Here is a 17,615-nt window from a genome sequence, read left to right as displayed (position 1 = left end):
CGTGGCCACGCGGCTGCCCTGGGCCAGCCCCGGCTTGGGAGGCTCCGGCTGCTGGGCGGGGACCTGGACAGCCTTGGAGTGTGCAGGCGGGTCCTTGGACATCCCGGGACGGGCTTGGACTTGAGGGCCATGCTCTTCAAGAAAATGCGACTCCCTCCCCTAAACACCGATAGCATTTTCCCCAAATGGAGGGAAGGACAAAGATCCAGGTCCCCTTAGGCTAAGCAACGCTCCATGTCCTTTACACCCAAAATAAAAATTTCAACATCATTGTCCTCTTCAAGGAGAGTAGACCTAGAGTATGTTTGGTTTCCAGCCTGGCTTTGAATTCTGGCTTTGCTCCTACTAGCTGGTTGATCTTGGGCAACTGACCTAGACACTCTGTGACTTAGTTTCCTCATGTCTAACACGGGGGTTCATAATAGGAATCTACCTACGGGTTATGTGGAGACAAAATGAGGTAACTTGGAGTTTGTAAAACGTTTAGGACAATACCTAGCACACAGTTAAATACAGTCTATGTAATTGTTAAGCCATTGTGATTTGCTTATTGGTTATATGTGTCAGGCACAATGCTAACCTCTTGACATGGGTTTTCTTAATTCTCATAACAATCCTAATTGTTCACCAACAAATATTTATTGAGCAATCAGGCTTAAGACACAATGTCAGACAAGATGCCAATCCTCAAAAGGCTATGCTAAAAGCAAGAGAGAAAACCAGCGAACGGTAAAATAATTTCAGATGTTAGTAAGTGCTAAGAATAAAGCAAGGTCACTTGATAGAAAAGGGCTGAGAGAGGTCACTTCACATAGTCAGGGAAGTCTGCTCTATGGAGGTGACAATGGACCTGAGACCCAGATAATGAGGACAACAGAAAAGCACTTTTACTGTCCTCATTTTAAAGATGAGAAAATAAAGGTGCAGGAAATTAAATGCATTGCCTAAGGTGTTCCACTTAGTAATTACAAATCAGTCCTCAAACCTGGGTCTGTTTGACTCCTACACCCACATTCTTCAGCACTACCCTAGAGGCAAAGAGATTTTTTAGCTATTTTGAGGCCTCTCTCCACACTCCTGGAATCCTTCCTACCTCCCTGCCTTGGGTAAGACTGACCTTTCTCTAATTTGACTTCATTTTGACTCTTTGCTAGTTCCCAAAGCTCAGAGACCCAAAAGGGAACATCACTACCTACATCAACAGGGTTAAGGAAAGTACCAAAATGTCTTTTTTTTTTAACTTTTATTTTTGAGACAGAGAGAGACAGAGCATGAACTGGGGAGGAGCAGATAAAGAGGGAGACACAGAATCTGAAACAGGCTCCAGGCTCTGAGCTGTCAGCACAGAGCCCGACGCAGGGCTCGAACTCTCGGACCGTGAGATCATGACCTGAGCCGAAGTTGGACGCTTAACCGACCAAGCCACCCAGGCGCCCCCCAAAATGTCTTTTAGGAAACTTCCATCCTGGTCACAAACACTAATAATTTGCAGCCTCTTGATACTTTTCCTCTGATGCTTTCTTTCACTCTCAGAATTTTATTTGACTCTCTCTATTCCCTGGGGTTCTGGGCAGGGAGTAATCATCCCAGTTTACAGATAAACTGAAGCACAAATCGATGAGTTTGGCCTGACTAAATGTCATTGATCATGTCACTTAAACTAGTTAGTTTCCAATTTCCTTCATTTTCCACAAAGACAACAGGGAGGATACTGAAATGATCATGAAAATCCTCTTCAGGAATACTTTAGGGAAATGGATTGGTTATTGGGTAAAACCTTTAAAATGAAATGAAAATTTTGGTGCACTTTAAAACCTTTTCCTCCCTTTATTCAATTTGTTTTCCTTGTAGCTTTTACATATTAAGAATTAGCATTAGAATAATTAGAATTAGCAGAGAGTTGTTTTTCTTGCTTATGTCCTTCCATCATAATTTATTATTGCAAAACACTGAACTGAACATAGGCAGGAGAGAAGTTGCTGGGGGAGAAACTCCTGTAGTGGCAGCGAGATTAATTGAGGTGAATTAAATGTAAAGTAGCCGCTTAAATAGCCCCAAAAGAAAACTTCATCCCGGTTTCATAAATGTGAAGATTATAATTTGTACAGGGAAAAACTGAAAGTTACTCTCTGATAAAAGAGTTTGCCCAGGAAAGAAACAGGAGTAAGATTAACAGGCCTATATTTAAGAAAATATATCTTCAGAAAAATGTGAAAGCACTCTTTCACAAGTATCAAATTGCATTTCGCTTCACAATTGCTTCCAAGCGCTGGTGTCCTCTGCTTAGGCTGTTTTTCTACAGAAAACACTAAAACTGAATCTCATCAAAAATTACTTGTAATTCAGACTTTTCATTAACTTTCCATAACCGATTGGTTCCGTTTTATTGACTGCATTTAACTTGTTGAGATCAGGCACAGTTCTGGGCTTGAAAGAATGCCAAGCAAAGTCCAACAAAATGTGTCTGCTCTGTATTGTTCTTGCGACTAAAAGTCTTTTTTAAAAGGCAATTAAAATCCACAATTACTCTGTTTCCTTTTTATATTTTCAGTTACTTTGGTCTGTGTTTAGCGGTACTCAACTGCAATAAAAAGAAAAACTCCTCCAAAGAGAAGCATTATTTGTTTCGTACTTTGGGAGGAAAAAAAACAAAACAAAACAAAACCACACTAGACACAGGGCTGTTTTTCCTCTGTTCTAATTCCCACTTGGAAAATAATACCCACACACAGACACAGCGAAGATTTACTCAGCAGTAATAAATACCTAAGCAGGCAGATGATGTGTGTGCTTGTCATCTGCCTTCTGGAAATTGAAAGGCAAGCACGTAGGGTGCTTCAGCTGCGTGTTTGATCTTGCCCTCCACAATAGGCGTCTACAAGGACGTCTACAGGGATGGATCAGCTTCCCCTGAAATTTCCCCCACTTAATGCGAATTGCCTAATGAAATTGCCTCACCCCGCAGCCTGGGGGTGGGGGAGGGGTGGGGAGGGGAATCTCATTGGGTGGTTTCTGCTTATTCTTCTACAAAATTCATCTGTTTTCTCAGCAAACTTCTAGGTCGAACTCAGCCAGCACATCTTAAATAGGTCTGGATTTAGACAGGCGCTTTGTTTTTCTCATTGGCAACAGGAAATCGCGAGCAGTTGGCAGTTTCAAAAATGACCATGGTGCTGAGCTTTAAAATAAAACCCTTCAGGTCACAGTAAAGACTGCGAAGCACCTACCCCACCACCACCACCACCATGGCACATGCATCCACCTAAAACCCAAACTGTCACTAGCTTCCCAGGGCTTCCCCCAACCGGTCCCTGGAAAAGTTCACATGCGTTGGAACGAGCTCCGGACCAGCGCTTTCAAAAAATGATGTTTTCTGGGGCGCCTGGGTGGCTCAATCGGTTAAGGTCCCACTGTGGCTTAGGTCATGATCTGGCGGTTCAGGAGTTCAAGCCCCACTTCGGGCTCTCTGCTGTCCGCACAGAACGGGGTTCCGATCGTCTGTCCCCGTCCTCCCCGCCCCTCCCTTCAAGCACGCTTCTGCGTGCGCTCTCTTAAAAAAAAAACAACAAAAAAACAAAAACCACACATTAAAAATGACGCTTTTTAACTAAAATCACGAGGACCCCTTAAGAGTAGGTGACACTGTCCCGCCGACTCCGGGTCCACATCTTCATTTCTGCCAGCGGGGCAAGAAGCCCCGCTGGCAGTTATTTTTCTCTCCTCTCGCCGCTAGGCCGCACTAGATTAAGGATGTTGTGGAAAATATGCGTCATTTCATTAAAAAAAAAAAAAAAAAAAAAAAAGTAGACTCGTCACGTGACGGGAGCAGGGCGCGAGGGAGAGCGGAACGCGCGCCAAAACGACTTTTTTTTTTTTTTTTTTAATCGAAACCCCACTTAAACCGTCTTCCCTCAAAAGACCGAAAGAGCTGAATTGTACCAATTCCCGGTTGGGAGGTTTTTTCCCCCCCGGTTCCACCTCACAAGCCCCCTCATTCTTCGCTTTCAGGTTCCTTTCCACTCCACCGCGATAAGCAAGGGAGAAGGCCTCCTTAAACTTGGGGTTTTCGCCAAAAAAGCCGGGGTCTGCTCCGGGAAAGGACCCTATTTAGGGGTTTATCGGGAGGGGACTGAGCCTGACGAGGCTGCAGGGCCGCGAGGCCCCGCCCCCCCCGGGGTTCCCAGCACGCCCCGCGCGGAAGGACGCGGCGGCGGGGGCGGAGTGGAGGAAGGGGCGGAGCGAGGTGGGGAGAGAAGGGCGTCGGTTTTGCGACAGGGGCGGCGCGGTGCGGAAGCGGAAGTGGAGGGTGCGCTTGGCGGCGGCGGCGGGAGCTGCGGAGTCGGGAATCAAAACAAAGGGCCTGGGGGGGCGGGGGGAAGGCGGCGGGGCCGGAATGTGAGCGGAGGTGGAGCCGGCGGCTGAGGTGAGTTGGCTGGCAGCGCTGGGTACTAGTTCCTGACGGACTCACTGCTCTGGGGCCACCAACTGGAGGCGGGACAAGTACCCCCCCTTCCCCTGCCCTTTGCTGGCGGGGGTGGGGGAGGTTGGCTACTCCGAGGTGAAGGACTGGGACCCACCAGTCAGGCCGCCAGCAAAGGTTCCGGTTGTCTCCCTTTCAGGTCCGTTCACGACTGTCATTGCTGCGCCGCTACTGCCTTTTGGGGGTGTTTGGCTCCCCGCCCGCACCTGCCTCCCTGCTCCCTGTGGGGCTTCCAGGTGTGGAGAGCAACCCTTCTCGAGCAGTGTGCACAGTTGGAAGGTTCAGAGAGGAGTAAAGGGGTGGGTGTTTTTAACCCCCGCCCCGAGCGTTTTTGCGTTCTCCTCGGTCTTTCAGCACTCTCTAGGGTGTAGTCTCTGGCTTGACAGATAAGTGTTGAGTTGCCCTGAGCCACTCCCACTACTAATTGCAAAGCAACACCGTGGTACACGTGTTAGTTTCCCAAGCACCTTTCTGGTATTACCAAGAGCTTTCCAGTTACATTTGTATCTTTTGGACTCCCCAACTTCTCTGAGCGGTAACTGTGGTGTTTTGCCTCCTGGGGGATGAAAACCTAAGTGGTCTTCCTAGACGTTTATTGAACTCTTCACTCATTGGACAGTTGTTGATAGGTACCGGACACTGCTAGGTGCAGGAAATACAGCCCTGAAAGAAAACATGATGCCTGCTGTCATGGAGTTTATATTCAATAGGGGCGACGTAAAACATCAAGCAAATAATTTTAGATAGAAGACCTATGAAAACAAAGTAATGGGTTGGGGTGGTTTGTGGATCCAGGACTAGCTTGGGTTTTAAGAGAAGGCCACTTCTAAATTTCATGTGACTGTCTCATTAAATCCCAACAACAGCCCTTTGAGGATGCTGCGGTTACTATCAGGCCCATTTTACAGATAGGATTTGAGGTTCAGAGAGGTTGTGAGCTCTCCAAAGCTGCACAGATAGGAAGCCGCAAAATTGGGACTTAATACACAGACTAACAGTAGAGTCTGTGCTCTCAAGCACTGTCTGAATTGTTCAAAGACTCTCACGTCGGATAGAACTTGCTTTGGCTGCCTAAGTACTTAGTGGAATGCTTGGGAAATTTTCTGGGTGCGGGCCACTAACCTGCTAATACATTTGTACTTTCTGTTGATTGTGTTGAGCAATACGGAAGGCACCTTGTTGTGGTGGATAGGGGTGGACAAGCCTGGTTCTGCCCCCTCTCTGCCAAGTGTGATCTTGGCAAGTTGCAAAACTTAATTAAACTTCTGCTTACTCCTCTGTAAAATGTGGCTTATTTCTCTCTCGTCTATCTCACAGATTGACTGGGGAAAAAAAGATTACATAAATGGATCTTACTGTCTGGTTGCTTTCATCATTGTATCTCCTGGGCCAAGCACAGACCTGTTATATAGTAGACACTAAATAAATATTTACTGAATGAGGAAATAATGTTAAATAAAAGTACTTTGTAATCTGTATTGTACTCTCCCTGTTACCTCACTTTCAGCATTGGCCTTGAAGAGGTGAGAGAGCACGTTGAAGTTGTGTATTGTGAACATCACAAATTCCTATGATCTAAAGAGATTGTAAGGGAATATGAGACCTGTCTTGAGTAAGAAAAACAGCTAGTGTAGCTATTATAATTTATCATTGTGGCTGTTAATGCTGTCTCTGCTTCTAACTTAACTCCTAACTGTATGTAGTAGGTAAATAGTTACTTTATTCATTCCTTCATTTAACAAATAATTACTTAGTATGTAAGGTTTAGCAAGCCCTGTGCTTAGCACAGACTATACATTGGTGAAAACAAATGGATGGGGAGCGGGGAGGAGTCCTTTGTCTAATTCCCCCCCCCCCCCCCCCCCCCCCCCCCCCCCGCTCCCTGCAATGCCTTGGAGGGGGAGAAATGAGGCACACTCTACAGAGGAAGAAACTGAAACTTAAGGGCCAAATAGTAAATGTTTTAGGCCTTCCCCCGCCAGTCTCTCTTTCTGGTAACTCAACTCTGTAGTTGTAGTGCATAAGCAGCCCCAGACAGTACTTAAACAAATTTCTCTATTTATAGATACCAAAAGTTGAATTTCATATAATGTTGTGTCACACAATTTTTTTCCCCTAAGAATTAAAGATATATAAAATACATTCTTAGTTTGAAGGCCATTTAAATACAAGCAGCAGGCTGGTTTTGGCTGGCCGGCTATAGTTTGCCTACCCCTGCTTTCTGTGATCAGTTGTATATTTTAGAGTACTGGTTAGTCATTGTTCCCTTCACCATATTGTGTCGATGTTAAACTCTTGAGAGGAGCAACTTATCAGAGTGATAGCTAAAAAAATTGTTTTCAGGGGCGCCCGGGTGGCTCACTCGGTTAAAGTGTCCAACTCTTGATCTCAAGTCAGGTCTTACGGTATACGGGACTGAGCCCTGTGTGGGGCTCTGCGCTGACCATGCAGAGGCTGCTTGGGATTTTCTCTCTCCCTCTCTCTCTGCCCCATCCCCACTCATGCCCTATCTCTCTCAAAATAAATAAATAAAAACATTAAAAAAAATTGTTTTATTTATGTTCAGGTGAACTTTCTGATAAATTGATGACCTTAAAATGGCCACTGTGGGTAAGAAGAGGTGGTTGTTTGGTATGATGGCGAAGACTTGGAAGTGACGTTCCGCTGTCCTTACCATTGGCAGGCTGCCTCCATGCCCAGTGGCTGTTATCGATTTGATCTGCTTTTATTGTACTGTTTAAGACTTGTAAGAATGTGGTTGCACTGGAATAGATATAGCACATCTGTGACTTGAGATTTCTTGGTTGGATTTTTGGTGGTATATCAGATTGCACTTTCATGATAAGTAAATGAAGGAATTGGTTCGATTTGTTCTGTAGCAGAATCACATTCAGAGTCCACAGAGGTCACTTAATTTGGACCTTCTGTAGTCACATCAATGACACAGTGGGTTAGGTTGCTGTTAAGTCAGATGCCAGAATCTTACATAATTGGAAATGAAGACGTGTGTTTGTTCTTTTACTAAAATTACATGCTCTTGTCTATTAACATTTTGACCCTCGCAAGTAGAGCCTTTAGGGGAGAGATGGTTGAGAAGAATTAAGAAAAACTGTAGAAAAGGCCTCCTCGGGGCTGGAGGAGGTTGTCACTTGGCTAGAATTCTACTTTTGTTTCTACGATCTGACTTACTGGGAGCTATTGTACCGTAAATGTAGTTGCGCCATAAGTACGGTTGAAGTTACACTTTTTAATAGTAAAATTTGTCCTTATGCAAATAACTGATGTTGAGATCTCGTTCTTAACAGGGTGGAAGAATGACAGAAAAGAAAGATGGGAGAATGTTGAACCACTTTGTATGGCTGTATGATGGAAGGAAACGGAACTGAGGACCCCTGCAGTAGAACACTTGGATGGCTCCGACAAAATAATGATGCTAAGCCATGGCTCTGGAAATTTTCTAATTGCTTTTCTCGTCCTGAGCACACATTGCCACTTAGCCCCCACACGGTAACTATGTGCAAGACTGGGGACATAGCAAATTCCTTATGCAAATAGATGAGTGGCCCATTTGGTCTGGGGCAGTCTCTCTTTCCCTGGAGTCTGTGCTAAGTTTTACTTTGCATCCTGCTTTTTCCTCCTTGTAGCACATGATTATAATTTCTGACTCAAGGAGAGCATAATTTTTTAACTGTAGCTGCTTTGAATATTTAATGTTAACATTTTGGGAAGACTTCTTAGGAAAGTCAGAGATTCCAAAGATGAAATCCAAATTGTAGAGTCGAATCAGAGGAAAGTATAAAATAGACTTTATTCTACTGTAGCCTTCTGAGGTTTGAGTCTTAAAATCAAGGGAAGATTGAAAGGACCTTATTGGCGGTCTTTTTCTGTTCAAGATTTCTCTTGAACATTTAAACATGTCTGCAACTTCTTCCTTTGTTTTTTCATAGTGATTTTGACTTTTTCTGATGTCATGCATGCATCATGTTCCCACTTTTCTATTTTGTTTCTTTCCTTTTTTTGGCTTTTGCATTTGGGATTTGAATGAGACTTTATGAATTTATATAAGGGCATTAATAACTTTTTAAAAACTCATCTAAATTCCTTATCTCCTCCAGGGTTTCATTATATAGTTCTCTTTTTTGCATGGCATCAGTAATTGTGGTCATTTACTTTAAGGACATCTGACAGCAGGGTTGGCACCTCAAGCAGGGCTTCCTGGGATGGTCGGTCAGGCCCCCGTGGGGTCTGACAATACAGGATTGCACTTTCACTTTATAGATCCAGACACCTGCTTCTTTCAGTGGTACCCAGACCTGAGTCAAGACCATAAGAGCCAGATCTATATAAATCCGAATGCTAGTAAATGAATTTCTAGCCTGAACTGTAATTACCAAGAAAGCAGGACACGCTGCTTGTTGGCAGTCAGTCAGTTATCAGCAACCCCCCCCCCCCGACCCCCGCCCTTTTAGGAGAAGTTGACCTGAAAAATCCTACATCTTCAGATCCTGATTTCTCCCAAATGAGTGTGCTCTCCCAGGTTAATGTAGAACCACAGCCAAAGGGGTGAAACCATAGCAGTCAGACGGCCCATTCTGTACTCTGAGGGAAGAGCATGTCTCCATCACCATATATGCTTTCTCTTAATAGTTCCTGCAGCCAGCCAGGAAGGGCTATCGATTAGTTAGATCCCCTTTCAGTGACCAGGTACCCTGCTGAGTGCTTTATGTGCACTGTCGTGTTTTATCCTCCTAGCCATTGTAGGAGCTACATCGTGTTCCCAACTGAAGCATGAGGAAACCGAAGTATGGAGAGGTTATGTACCTTACCCCAGGTCCTACAACTGCTGAGTATCACATTCCAACCCAGGTCTCTAACACCAGCGACAACACAACGTCCTGTGTCTGTGTTGGAGGCATATGACAAGCTATTTCTCTTGAATATTGTGCCCAAACAGTTTTCTAATTAATCCTTTTCACTGGCTACATAGCAGTGGTTGGCCTTGCCTTGTGGCTTTAGGTCATGATAGCCTGGAGTTTGCTTCTTGTCCCCAACAGCATGTTTAAGACTCCATGGATGGGCCACGTGGGCAGATAGCTGATCTCATCCGAAAGTTTGGAATCGTCTGGAGGACCTTAGTAAACCCTTTATGGTCTGACTGCAGGAACCATTAAGTATTTTCCTCAATGCACTTGGCTTGTGAGCCATCCTTGTTGAACGCCATTCGTGATTGTGTTGTTTTCGTACCACCTGTTTTGTCTTCAGAAGGCCCTGTGAGGCAAGGGGAAGTTATCAAAGGGAAGTCCCTGAGGCACAGATGGTTAACCTGCCTTGCTGACCGTGTAAGCAGCACCCTGCCCCAGTCTCTTAAAATCCAGGAAGGACACGGTCTTGATTTTGTTTGTCCGTTTCCCTATTCTGTGAATAAGTCCCCTGCTTTCAGCCGCCACTCCGTTCTCCTTCTGTTTGGCTGTGATCGAGTGATGTAAACAGGACTGAACACTACTTCCGTCTCTAGATTGCAGTAGGATGTGAGTAACCAAAACTCACCGGCCCCGTGAAGCTAACTTGCCTTCTGGTTCTCTTCCCAGAAAGATTACATGGAGAACAAGAAAGCTGCTGTGGAGTTAAAGGACGTGCCGTCTCCCCTTCATGCTGGCTCTAAACTTTTTCCAGCAGTCCCGCTTCCAGATATTCATTCTCTCCAGCAACCTAAAATACAGCTTTCACCTGTCCCCAAAGTAAGCTGCTGCGCTCATTGCCCTAATGAACCCTCCACTTCGCCGATGCGTTTTGGTGGTAGCGGTGGCGGCGGTGGTAGCGGAGGTAGCGGTAGCTTGATTCACCCAGGCGCACTGTTAGACTCACAGAGCACCAGGACAGTCACGTGTCAGGTAGGGTCAGGGTTTGCCTTCCAGTCTGCATCTTCGCTCCAGAATGCCTCAGCTAGGAACAATTTGGCCGGCCTTGCAAGTGACTTCCCCAGCATGTGTCTAGAGAGTAATCTATCTTCCTGCAAACACCTGCCCTGTTGTGGAAAGCTTCATTTCCAATCCTGCCATGGTAACGTGCACAAGCTGCATCAGTTTCCGGCTCTCCAGGGCTGCGCCTCCGCTGGCTATTTCCCCTGTTCTGATTTCACAAGCGGGGCTCCGGGGCATTTGGAAGAGCACATTTCACAGTCGGAGCTAACGCCTCACTTGTGCACCAATTCTTTGCACCTAAACGTGGTACCTCCGGTTTGTTTAAAGGGCTCACTTTACTGCGAAGACTGTCTCAACAAGGTGTGTATCTTTTTATTTGTTATGTTGGGTGCAGCTGACTTTTGAGGAGTGACTTTTTTAAAGTGGATCTATCTCGAAAAGTCTTTGTGGTGCATGGGGCTGAAGATTCTTCTGTGAGGTAGCTTTCTCCCCAGCAGCATAGCCTCTGTCGGTCCCGAAAGAGGCGAAGGGTAAAATGGGAAGGCCCATCCAAAAACGTGCAGAGTCCTTATTCACGTAGTTTGTGCTTTTAGAGGCTCTCGTTGTAATAAATCCGTTGCCTACACGTACACCTAGTTCGGCAAAGCTTCGGGTTCTGTTGTGTCTTTAAAGGCTAGAGTTCTCATAACTAACACTCACCTCATATATGGACCCGTTCATGTTAACATAGGTCACCCCATGGTGTTCTTTGGTAATAATTTGAGGGACTTGGAACTTGGCCTCGATCACACGGGTGTTCAAGTAAAGATTTTAGTTTCCTTTATGGAAAGTATGTCTGGGTCTCCTCTGCAGGATACATACGCCCTAGGCTGTGAAAGTCGTCCCAGACCATTTAAAGTCACTTTGTGAAGTGAGTTTGTGAATTAACAGCTGATAGTTCTGGGAATGCACTGAAATATTGAAAATACATTCTGTCAGAGGCGACAGATTCTAACAGGTGGAAAGAAGAAACACTTAGAATGTGTTTTCAGTTGTTGTTTATAACTCTAGGTTCTGAAATGATGTGTCTGAAACCTCCTCCTTTTTTTAAAAAAATTTTTAAAACAGCCGGCAAGAAATAGTATAATTGATGCTGCTAAAGTCTGGCCAAATATACCACCTCCAAATACTCAATCTGCACCTGTTACTATTCCTCTGTGTAATGGCTGTGGAACCAAAGGAGCAGGGAAGGAGACCACGTTGTTATTGGCGACCAGTCTAGGCAAAGCTGCTTCGAAATTTGGTAAATGACAGTATGGTATAAAATGTGCATATTTAAGTAGTTTTCAGTATCTGATACACTGCATTTAATCACCTTGAAAAGATTCTTGTGGTCTAAAGCTACTGTGTATGTGCATCTCCATTTCCCTCTTGGTAAAAAATCTTTTTATTCTTAGACACCGACGAGTCATTTGCCTTTTACGTTGCACTGAGGCTGTTTGAGGTCGGATGCTGTATACAGAATACTAGGTATACGAGGTATATATTAGGACAGATAAGTGCCAGAGGGGACTTAGTGTCAACTTAGGTTCCTAATTACACTTGTTGATGGCGCACTCCATAGAAGTACTTACTATTTAGAAAGATTTAGTAATGGTTGATAAAAAAACAAGAATTGAAAAACCTAGTATCATTTCCCCAAAAAGTAGTTAATGTGATATTTTGTCTTTGGAAAACTTTTTTTTTTTTTTATATTAAATCAGATGTTAATGCAGTGTTAAATTTTTTTTTTTTTTTAATCAAGGACAGTAACAACTTCACCCTTTGTCACCTCTTCATTGCTCTTCCATACTGAGCAGGTAGACACGCGTGGGCAGAGCATGACAGGTCCCAGAGCCACAGTGTCCATTCGCCTACGTGTTAGTGTACAGAGAAACGTAGACATAACGGTCAGCATGAGGATGGCTCATGCTTTGCAGTGGATTTATTGTGGGCCTGAAGTAACTTGACCTTTAGATTTGTTCTTTCCTGAAAAAGAGGAATAATCACTTAGGAATGCTATTGCAACTTGGGGTTGTCCTTTTAGGTCAACCAGTGAGGTTGGTATCCTTAAGCTTAACATCAATCAATAATTTCATTTTTCTGCCACTAAAAATGATAGGTAGCTACCTATTATTTTAATTTGCCATTATTTTTTTCACTATGTGTGATTGAAAGTGTTAACATTTCCTAAGGGTCACCAGAAGTTGCACTAGCCGGACAGGTGCTGGAAAACTTACCCCCCATTGGAGTTTTTTGGGATATTGAAAACTGTTCGGTTCCCTCTGGCCGCTCAGCTACTGCTGTTGTACAGAGAATCCGTGAGAAGTTTTTTAAAGGCCACAGAGAAGCAGAATTCATCTGTGTGTGTGACATCAGTAAAGAAAACAAAGAAGTTATTCAAGAGCTGAATAATTGCCAGGTAAAAAAAAAAAAAGGTTTTTTCATCTATTATGGTACAAGAAGAAGCACATGTGTGTTTTTTTTAAATAATTTTAATTCAAAATTTGTTAAATGTGCATTTCTACTAGGTTGGCAAATAAAGGAAATTAGCAAAAGATTATCTCTGAAGTACTAGAAATCGCTTAATCGTATTTGATCTTTCAGTAATGCCACGTATATGTGACTAGTGCTGTGTCACAGCATGGTTACGTGTGCATCCTTTCTTTTGATTTTCATGACTACTCTATGAAAAGGGCTCATAGGATTTATTATTTGAAATTTGCAAATTCACCTGAGGCACCAAGATGTTAAACACCTTTTTAAAGATCACGTGGCCAGCAACCAGATGAGCTAGGATTTAAATCCAGATTGTCTGACTGCAAAGTCTATTCTCGTAAGCTGGAACTAGATTCTAGTTCTTTTGACGCTTAGACAAGTAATTCTGTTTTTATGCCATATTGCTGCCTAAAATTACATACTTATGCTCCTTAAAAAACTAATAAATCCTATTGTGTATTGTATGTAGTTGAAATGCCTCTCAAAACCTCTCCTTGCCCTTGGAGACTTCAGTGTAAGCCTGATAACTTTAACAGAAATAAATCCGTTTTTGCTCTTTTGGGGACAGATGCCTTTCCTCTCCCATCACCTAACCCCAGATCCTGAAAGCTATAGCCTATGTGTAGCAGAGACAAGTGACATCATATACAGCCCTAAATCTTAGGTTCATCGTCTCTGTCCATCTCTGCTACTTCCTGGTTGTTGGCAAAAGCTGTTAGAGCTGCATTACTTCATATCTCACTTCCTTGTCTGCCTGTTTTCTGAAAGGGGGTTGGATGAAGTACAAGAGCAGATGAAGAGAGGCGTGCAGGGCTAACAATGGATCTAGTTCATTTGTACAGAGACACAAATTTGAAATTACTGAGATCCGTTTATGATTTTTTTTTCATTGCTAAGTGGCAAGAATAACAACAGCTAGAGTTTCGTTCCTTGAGGACCGTCTCTGAAGATGTGGGCAGAATGTGTAGTGATTTCCTAAGCTCAGCTCTTATTAATTTGTCCTCACTCTGAATCAACGCAGGTGACCGTTGCCCACATCAACGCTACCGCCAAGAACGCGGCTGACGACAAACTGCGCCAGAGTCTCCGAAGGTTTGCGAACACTCACACAGCTCCAGCCACTGTGGTTCTCGTGTCGAGTAAGTGCAGAGACATCTGCTCATTTCCACTAAACTCGCTGTGTGGGAATTGTTACAGAAGCCAGAACACATTCGAGTGAAATATGCCCCCAGAGAGGCTGAAATGCACAGGCCATATTTGTGCTTACCCCTGAGAACGGTTTAGAGAAAAAAGCAGAGTCTGTGTAGATTTTGTGGATTTTCTCCTTAGAGCTTGAATATGGATTCTTGTGGGGCCAGTTAAAGAAAATGTAATTTTTTATTCTACTTTATTTTTTTGTATCCTGGGCCCAGTATTGCTAGTTTTAACAATCTAAGAAGAATTTCCAAAGCTGATGCTCCCGAAATATTAGTGTTTGCTCTCTTTTACTATTGGAAGTAACGTGTCTTGGAATTCAGTAGAAGTATGTGGTAAAATTGCCCTACGGTGTTCATTCTTGTGTGAAACGTGTTCCTGTTTCAGTTAAGGGGGTGGGAGCTGGGGGGCGGGGGGGTGGAGCAACTCTGAGTCCAGTCCAGCCATTCCTTCCTTCTCAGTAGGGGGCAGTACAGCTGTGTGTCTGTGTCACGTCTTTCTAATGTTTGGGGACGGGGTGGGCTGTGCCTTTTCTTTCAGCTGATGTCAATTTTGCGTTGGAGCTTAGTGATCTGAGACACAGGCATGGTTTCCACATAATTTTGGTCCATAAAAACCAGGCCTCGGAAGCACTGCTGCATCATGCTAATGAGCTGATCAGATTCGAAGAGTTCATTTCCGACTTGCCCCCCAGGTTACCACTAAAAATGCCAGTAAGTGGGTTTGCATTCTTCTTTTGCTGCACTCTAATGTTAGATTTTGGGGGCCGAAGACCGCCCTTAACGGGGTCACCAGGTGAGGCTGTTCTTTGTAGGAGGCTGGCCAGATTTTTGAAGTAAGGCTTAGAAATAGTTCTTTTACCAATAGAGAATTGGCATGTATGAATTTTGCTTTTAGCTTGTTTCACGGTATCGTGGGGAATTGGCTTGTAGGTTTATCTTCCCAACACCTCTGGTCAGTGTCTCCAAAGCCAGCAGTGTTTGTGTCAACGGGATGAAAGCAATAGGGAAAGATTTATTACGTCTTTTTCTTGCAGTCATGGGTAAAGAATATGGTGATGGTTTGCACACACTCATGTGGCTGCAGTCAGATAATCAGAGTAAATCGTACACGTCTTGGGCATTTAATCCTTAAACTTCAGTAGCCCTCTGAGCTGGTTTTGCATAGTTCTATTCCCCACCATGCATGTGCACGATTCAGAGCGGTTATTGCTACACCTGTAGCTTATTGAGCCACGTGCTAGGAGAAAGTGCGCGTATTTCCAGCAGGGTGAGCATTCCTTATGGTCTTGATTTGGGAAAAGCACGTTTACTACACTCTTGAGCTGCATTTCAGCCATTTGGAGAATATACATATGACTCCTAAAGAAATTGGCATTTACTTTTCTAGCCTCAGAGGCCTTTAAGTCGAATGTAGTATTTTAGGTCAGAGATTGCCCACTTTTGAGGTCCCTGTTCTTCATGGTTAAAAAGAAGAAAAAGACTTGATTATTCAGAGCATTAAATCTTGCCATTCTCATTGGCCAGAGTGGTACTTTAAGGTACATTTCCCTCTTTCTGGGTTTTTTCGGTTTAAGTAAGTTCACCGTCTTCCCTCAAGATCATTACCACCTCCCCTCCGAGGTTGTTAGCTTAAGTTTGGAGATCACTCCTTGTTCTTCTAATTTTGTAATTGAATGTGTGCCCTTGAGTTAACCCGTTGTAACCCTTTTCCTCTGTATCAGCAGTGCCACACTCTGCTCTATGTTTATAACCTACCAGCAAATAAAGATGGCAAGAGCATCACCAACAGGCTCAGGCGCCTGTCTGATAATTGTGGTGGGAAAGTGCTGAGTATCACAGGCTGCAGTGCAATTCTCCGCTTCATAAACCAAGATAGTGCAGAACGGGCTCAGAAGCGAATGGAAAACGAAGATGTCTTTGGTAATAGGATCATTGTGTCATTTACTCCAAAAAATAGAGAACTCTGTGACACAAAGAGTTCCAATGCAATTGCTGATAAAGTGAAGTCTCCCAAAAAACTTAAGAATCCAAAATTGTGCCTCATCAAAGATACGAGTGAACAATCTTCCAGTGCCAAAGCCACGCCTGGAAAAGGGTCGCAGGCAAATTCTGGATCTGCTACAAAAAACACCAATGTTAAAAGTTTACAGGTAACTTTGATACCTCTTGCTTTCTGAAGTTTACGGTAGGTTCGGTTTCTTCTTCTCCGTGTTTTACATGCCCCGCTTGCTTTCGGCCTGTCCTTTTTTGTTTTCCGTTTTTGACGATTCTCAGTTACGTGTTTTCTGTACAGGGTTTAACACATCTTGGTCGCTTCAGTTTTAAATTCCGTTGCGCTTGTCTCTTTTAAGGAGCTCTGCCGCATGGAGTCAAAGACTGGCGCTAGAAGCAGTGACTCCCAGCAAGGCCACCTGAGGCTGGTGGCGCTTCCCCACAGAAGCTTGAGCGCTGCAGCGCCCGCACCCAAAAACTCGGGGACGGCAGAACCCGCTTACAAAACCAACCCGAAGTAGGTTACGTTACTCTTCCTCACGGCCTCTTGTCTAATGTGAAGGCAAGCACGTGACCTTTTCCCTTCATGTGTTCCCTCCATTAGGAAAGAGAACCCCTGTCCCCGGAGTGTCACCAGCTCTCCTGTAGAGAACAAAGAGAAAGAGGAGACTCCGTTCCAAGTGAGTTACCCATCTGCTTTCAGCAAGCTGATCACGTCACGGCAAGTCAGTCCCCTGCTCGCAGCACAGTCTTGGTCTTCTCGGTGAGTCCACCTGCTTGATCGTGGGGTACTTGCGTGCAGTAGCAGGGATGACGACACGATGCTGGTTCAAAGGAACTCCGGTGACGCAAGTGCATGAATACAGAAATAAGAGATGAGTCCTCCCCTCCTCGTCCTCCAGCCCCCCTTCCTCAGGCCGTCTTAGCTTATGATGGGGGGCCGTGCTCCTCAACGTCTCTCCCCTCCACGTGGGAATCTGGGTAAGCATAGATCACAGAAACTTAACTCGGACTCCCTGGCCATGATGGGAGGCACGTGGAGATGTCCTTACTGTTTCCTCCTCACTTTGTCGTGTTGGGGAAGCAGCCCCAACTATACGTGCCCTGGTTATTCTTATTCACAGGGTAATTGCAGGGAGCCATTTGAGAAGCAGGAGTGGGGGGCAGTCTGTAGACCACTGTACTTATCCAAGTAACGCTTACCTTATCTAAGCTCTCCAGACTCACACTGAGTACTTCTGGAAGCTTGGAGGACAGGAGCCATGAGGCCACGTTGCACCTTGTGAACTCCTTCACACATTGTATTTGTTGTGCTGAGTTGCTGAAGTCTCGCTCCAGAAAGTGACTTTGGATCTGCAAAGTTAAAATTAAAAATTCACATAAAAGACTACAACACGTGAGCGACAGTAGCGTTTTCAGAGCCAGGGAGAAGTTAAATGACTTTTATTGGTATCGCAGGCTAATTCACCAAGAATCAATACCCAGAGTAGAAAATGAATTCACCGGGTC

The 17,615-nt window shown here is 44.5% G+C and overlaps 1 protein-coding gene across 8 annotated transcripts in view; it reads left to right on the top strand.

Moving 5' to 3' along the window:
• Positions 1-4,276: 4,276 nt before the first annotated feature.
• Positions 4,277-17,615, top strand: part of MARF1 (meiosis regulator and mRNA stability factor 1) — a 39,675-nt gene continuing 26,336 nt past the window's right edge. For 3 of the 8 annotated variants that reach the window (XM_027043187.2, XM_027043184.2, XM_027043183.2), the window contains exons 1-10: positions 4,277-4,423; positions 7,786-7,987; positions 10,069-10,761; positions 11,509-11,683; positions 12,615-12,841; positions 13,940-14,057; positions 14,653-14,825; positions 15,836-16,264; positions 16,466-16,623; positions 16,711-16,869. In XM_027043187.2, the coding sequence (XP_026898988.1) occupies positions 7,844-7,987; positions 10,069-10,761; positions 11,509-11,683; positions 12,615-12,841; positions 13,940-14,057; positions 14,653-14,825; positions 15,836-16,264; positions 16,466-16,623; positions 16,711-16,869 (2,276 nt within the window). In that variant the 5' untranslated portion in view covers positions 4,277-4,423; positions 7,786-7,843. The remainder of the gene's footprint in view (positions 4,424-7,785; positions 7,988-10,068; positions 10,762-11,508; positions 11,684-12,614; positions 12,842-13,939; positions 14,058-14,652; positions 14,826-15,835; positions 16,265-16,465; positions 16,624-16,710; positions 16,870-17,615) is intronic. The other 5 variants (XM_027043186.2, XM_027043185.2, XM_053213390.1 and 2 more) reach the window with 4 other exon arrangements.

Source organism: Acinonyx jubatus, chromosome E3, assembly GCF_027475565.1.
Source record: "Acinonyx jubatus isolate Ajub_Pintada_27869175 chromosome E3, VMU_Ajub_asm_v1.0, whole genome shotgun sequence".
In the NCBI taxonomy this organism is placed as follows: domain Eukaryota; kingdom Metazoa; phylum Chordata; class Mammalia; order Carnivora; family Felidae; genus Acinonyx; species Acinonyx jubatus.
This window is presented reverse-complemented; position numbering and strand designations above follow the sequence as displayed.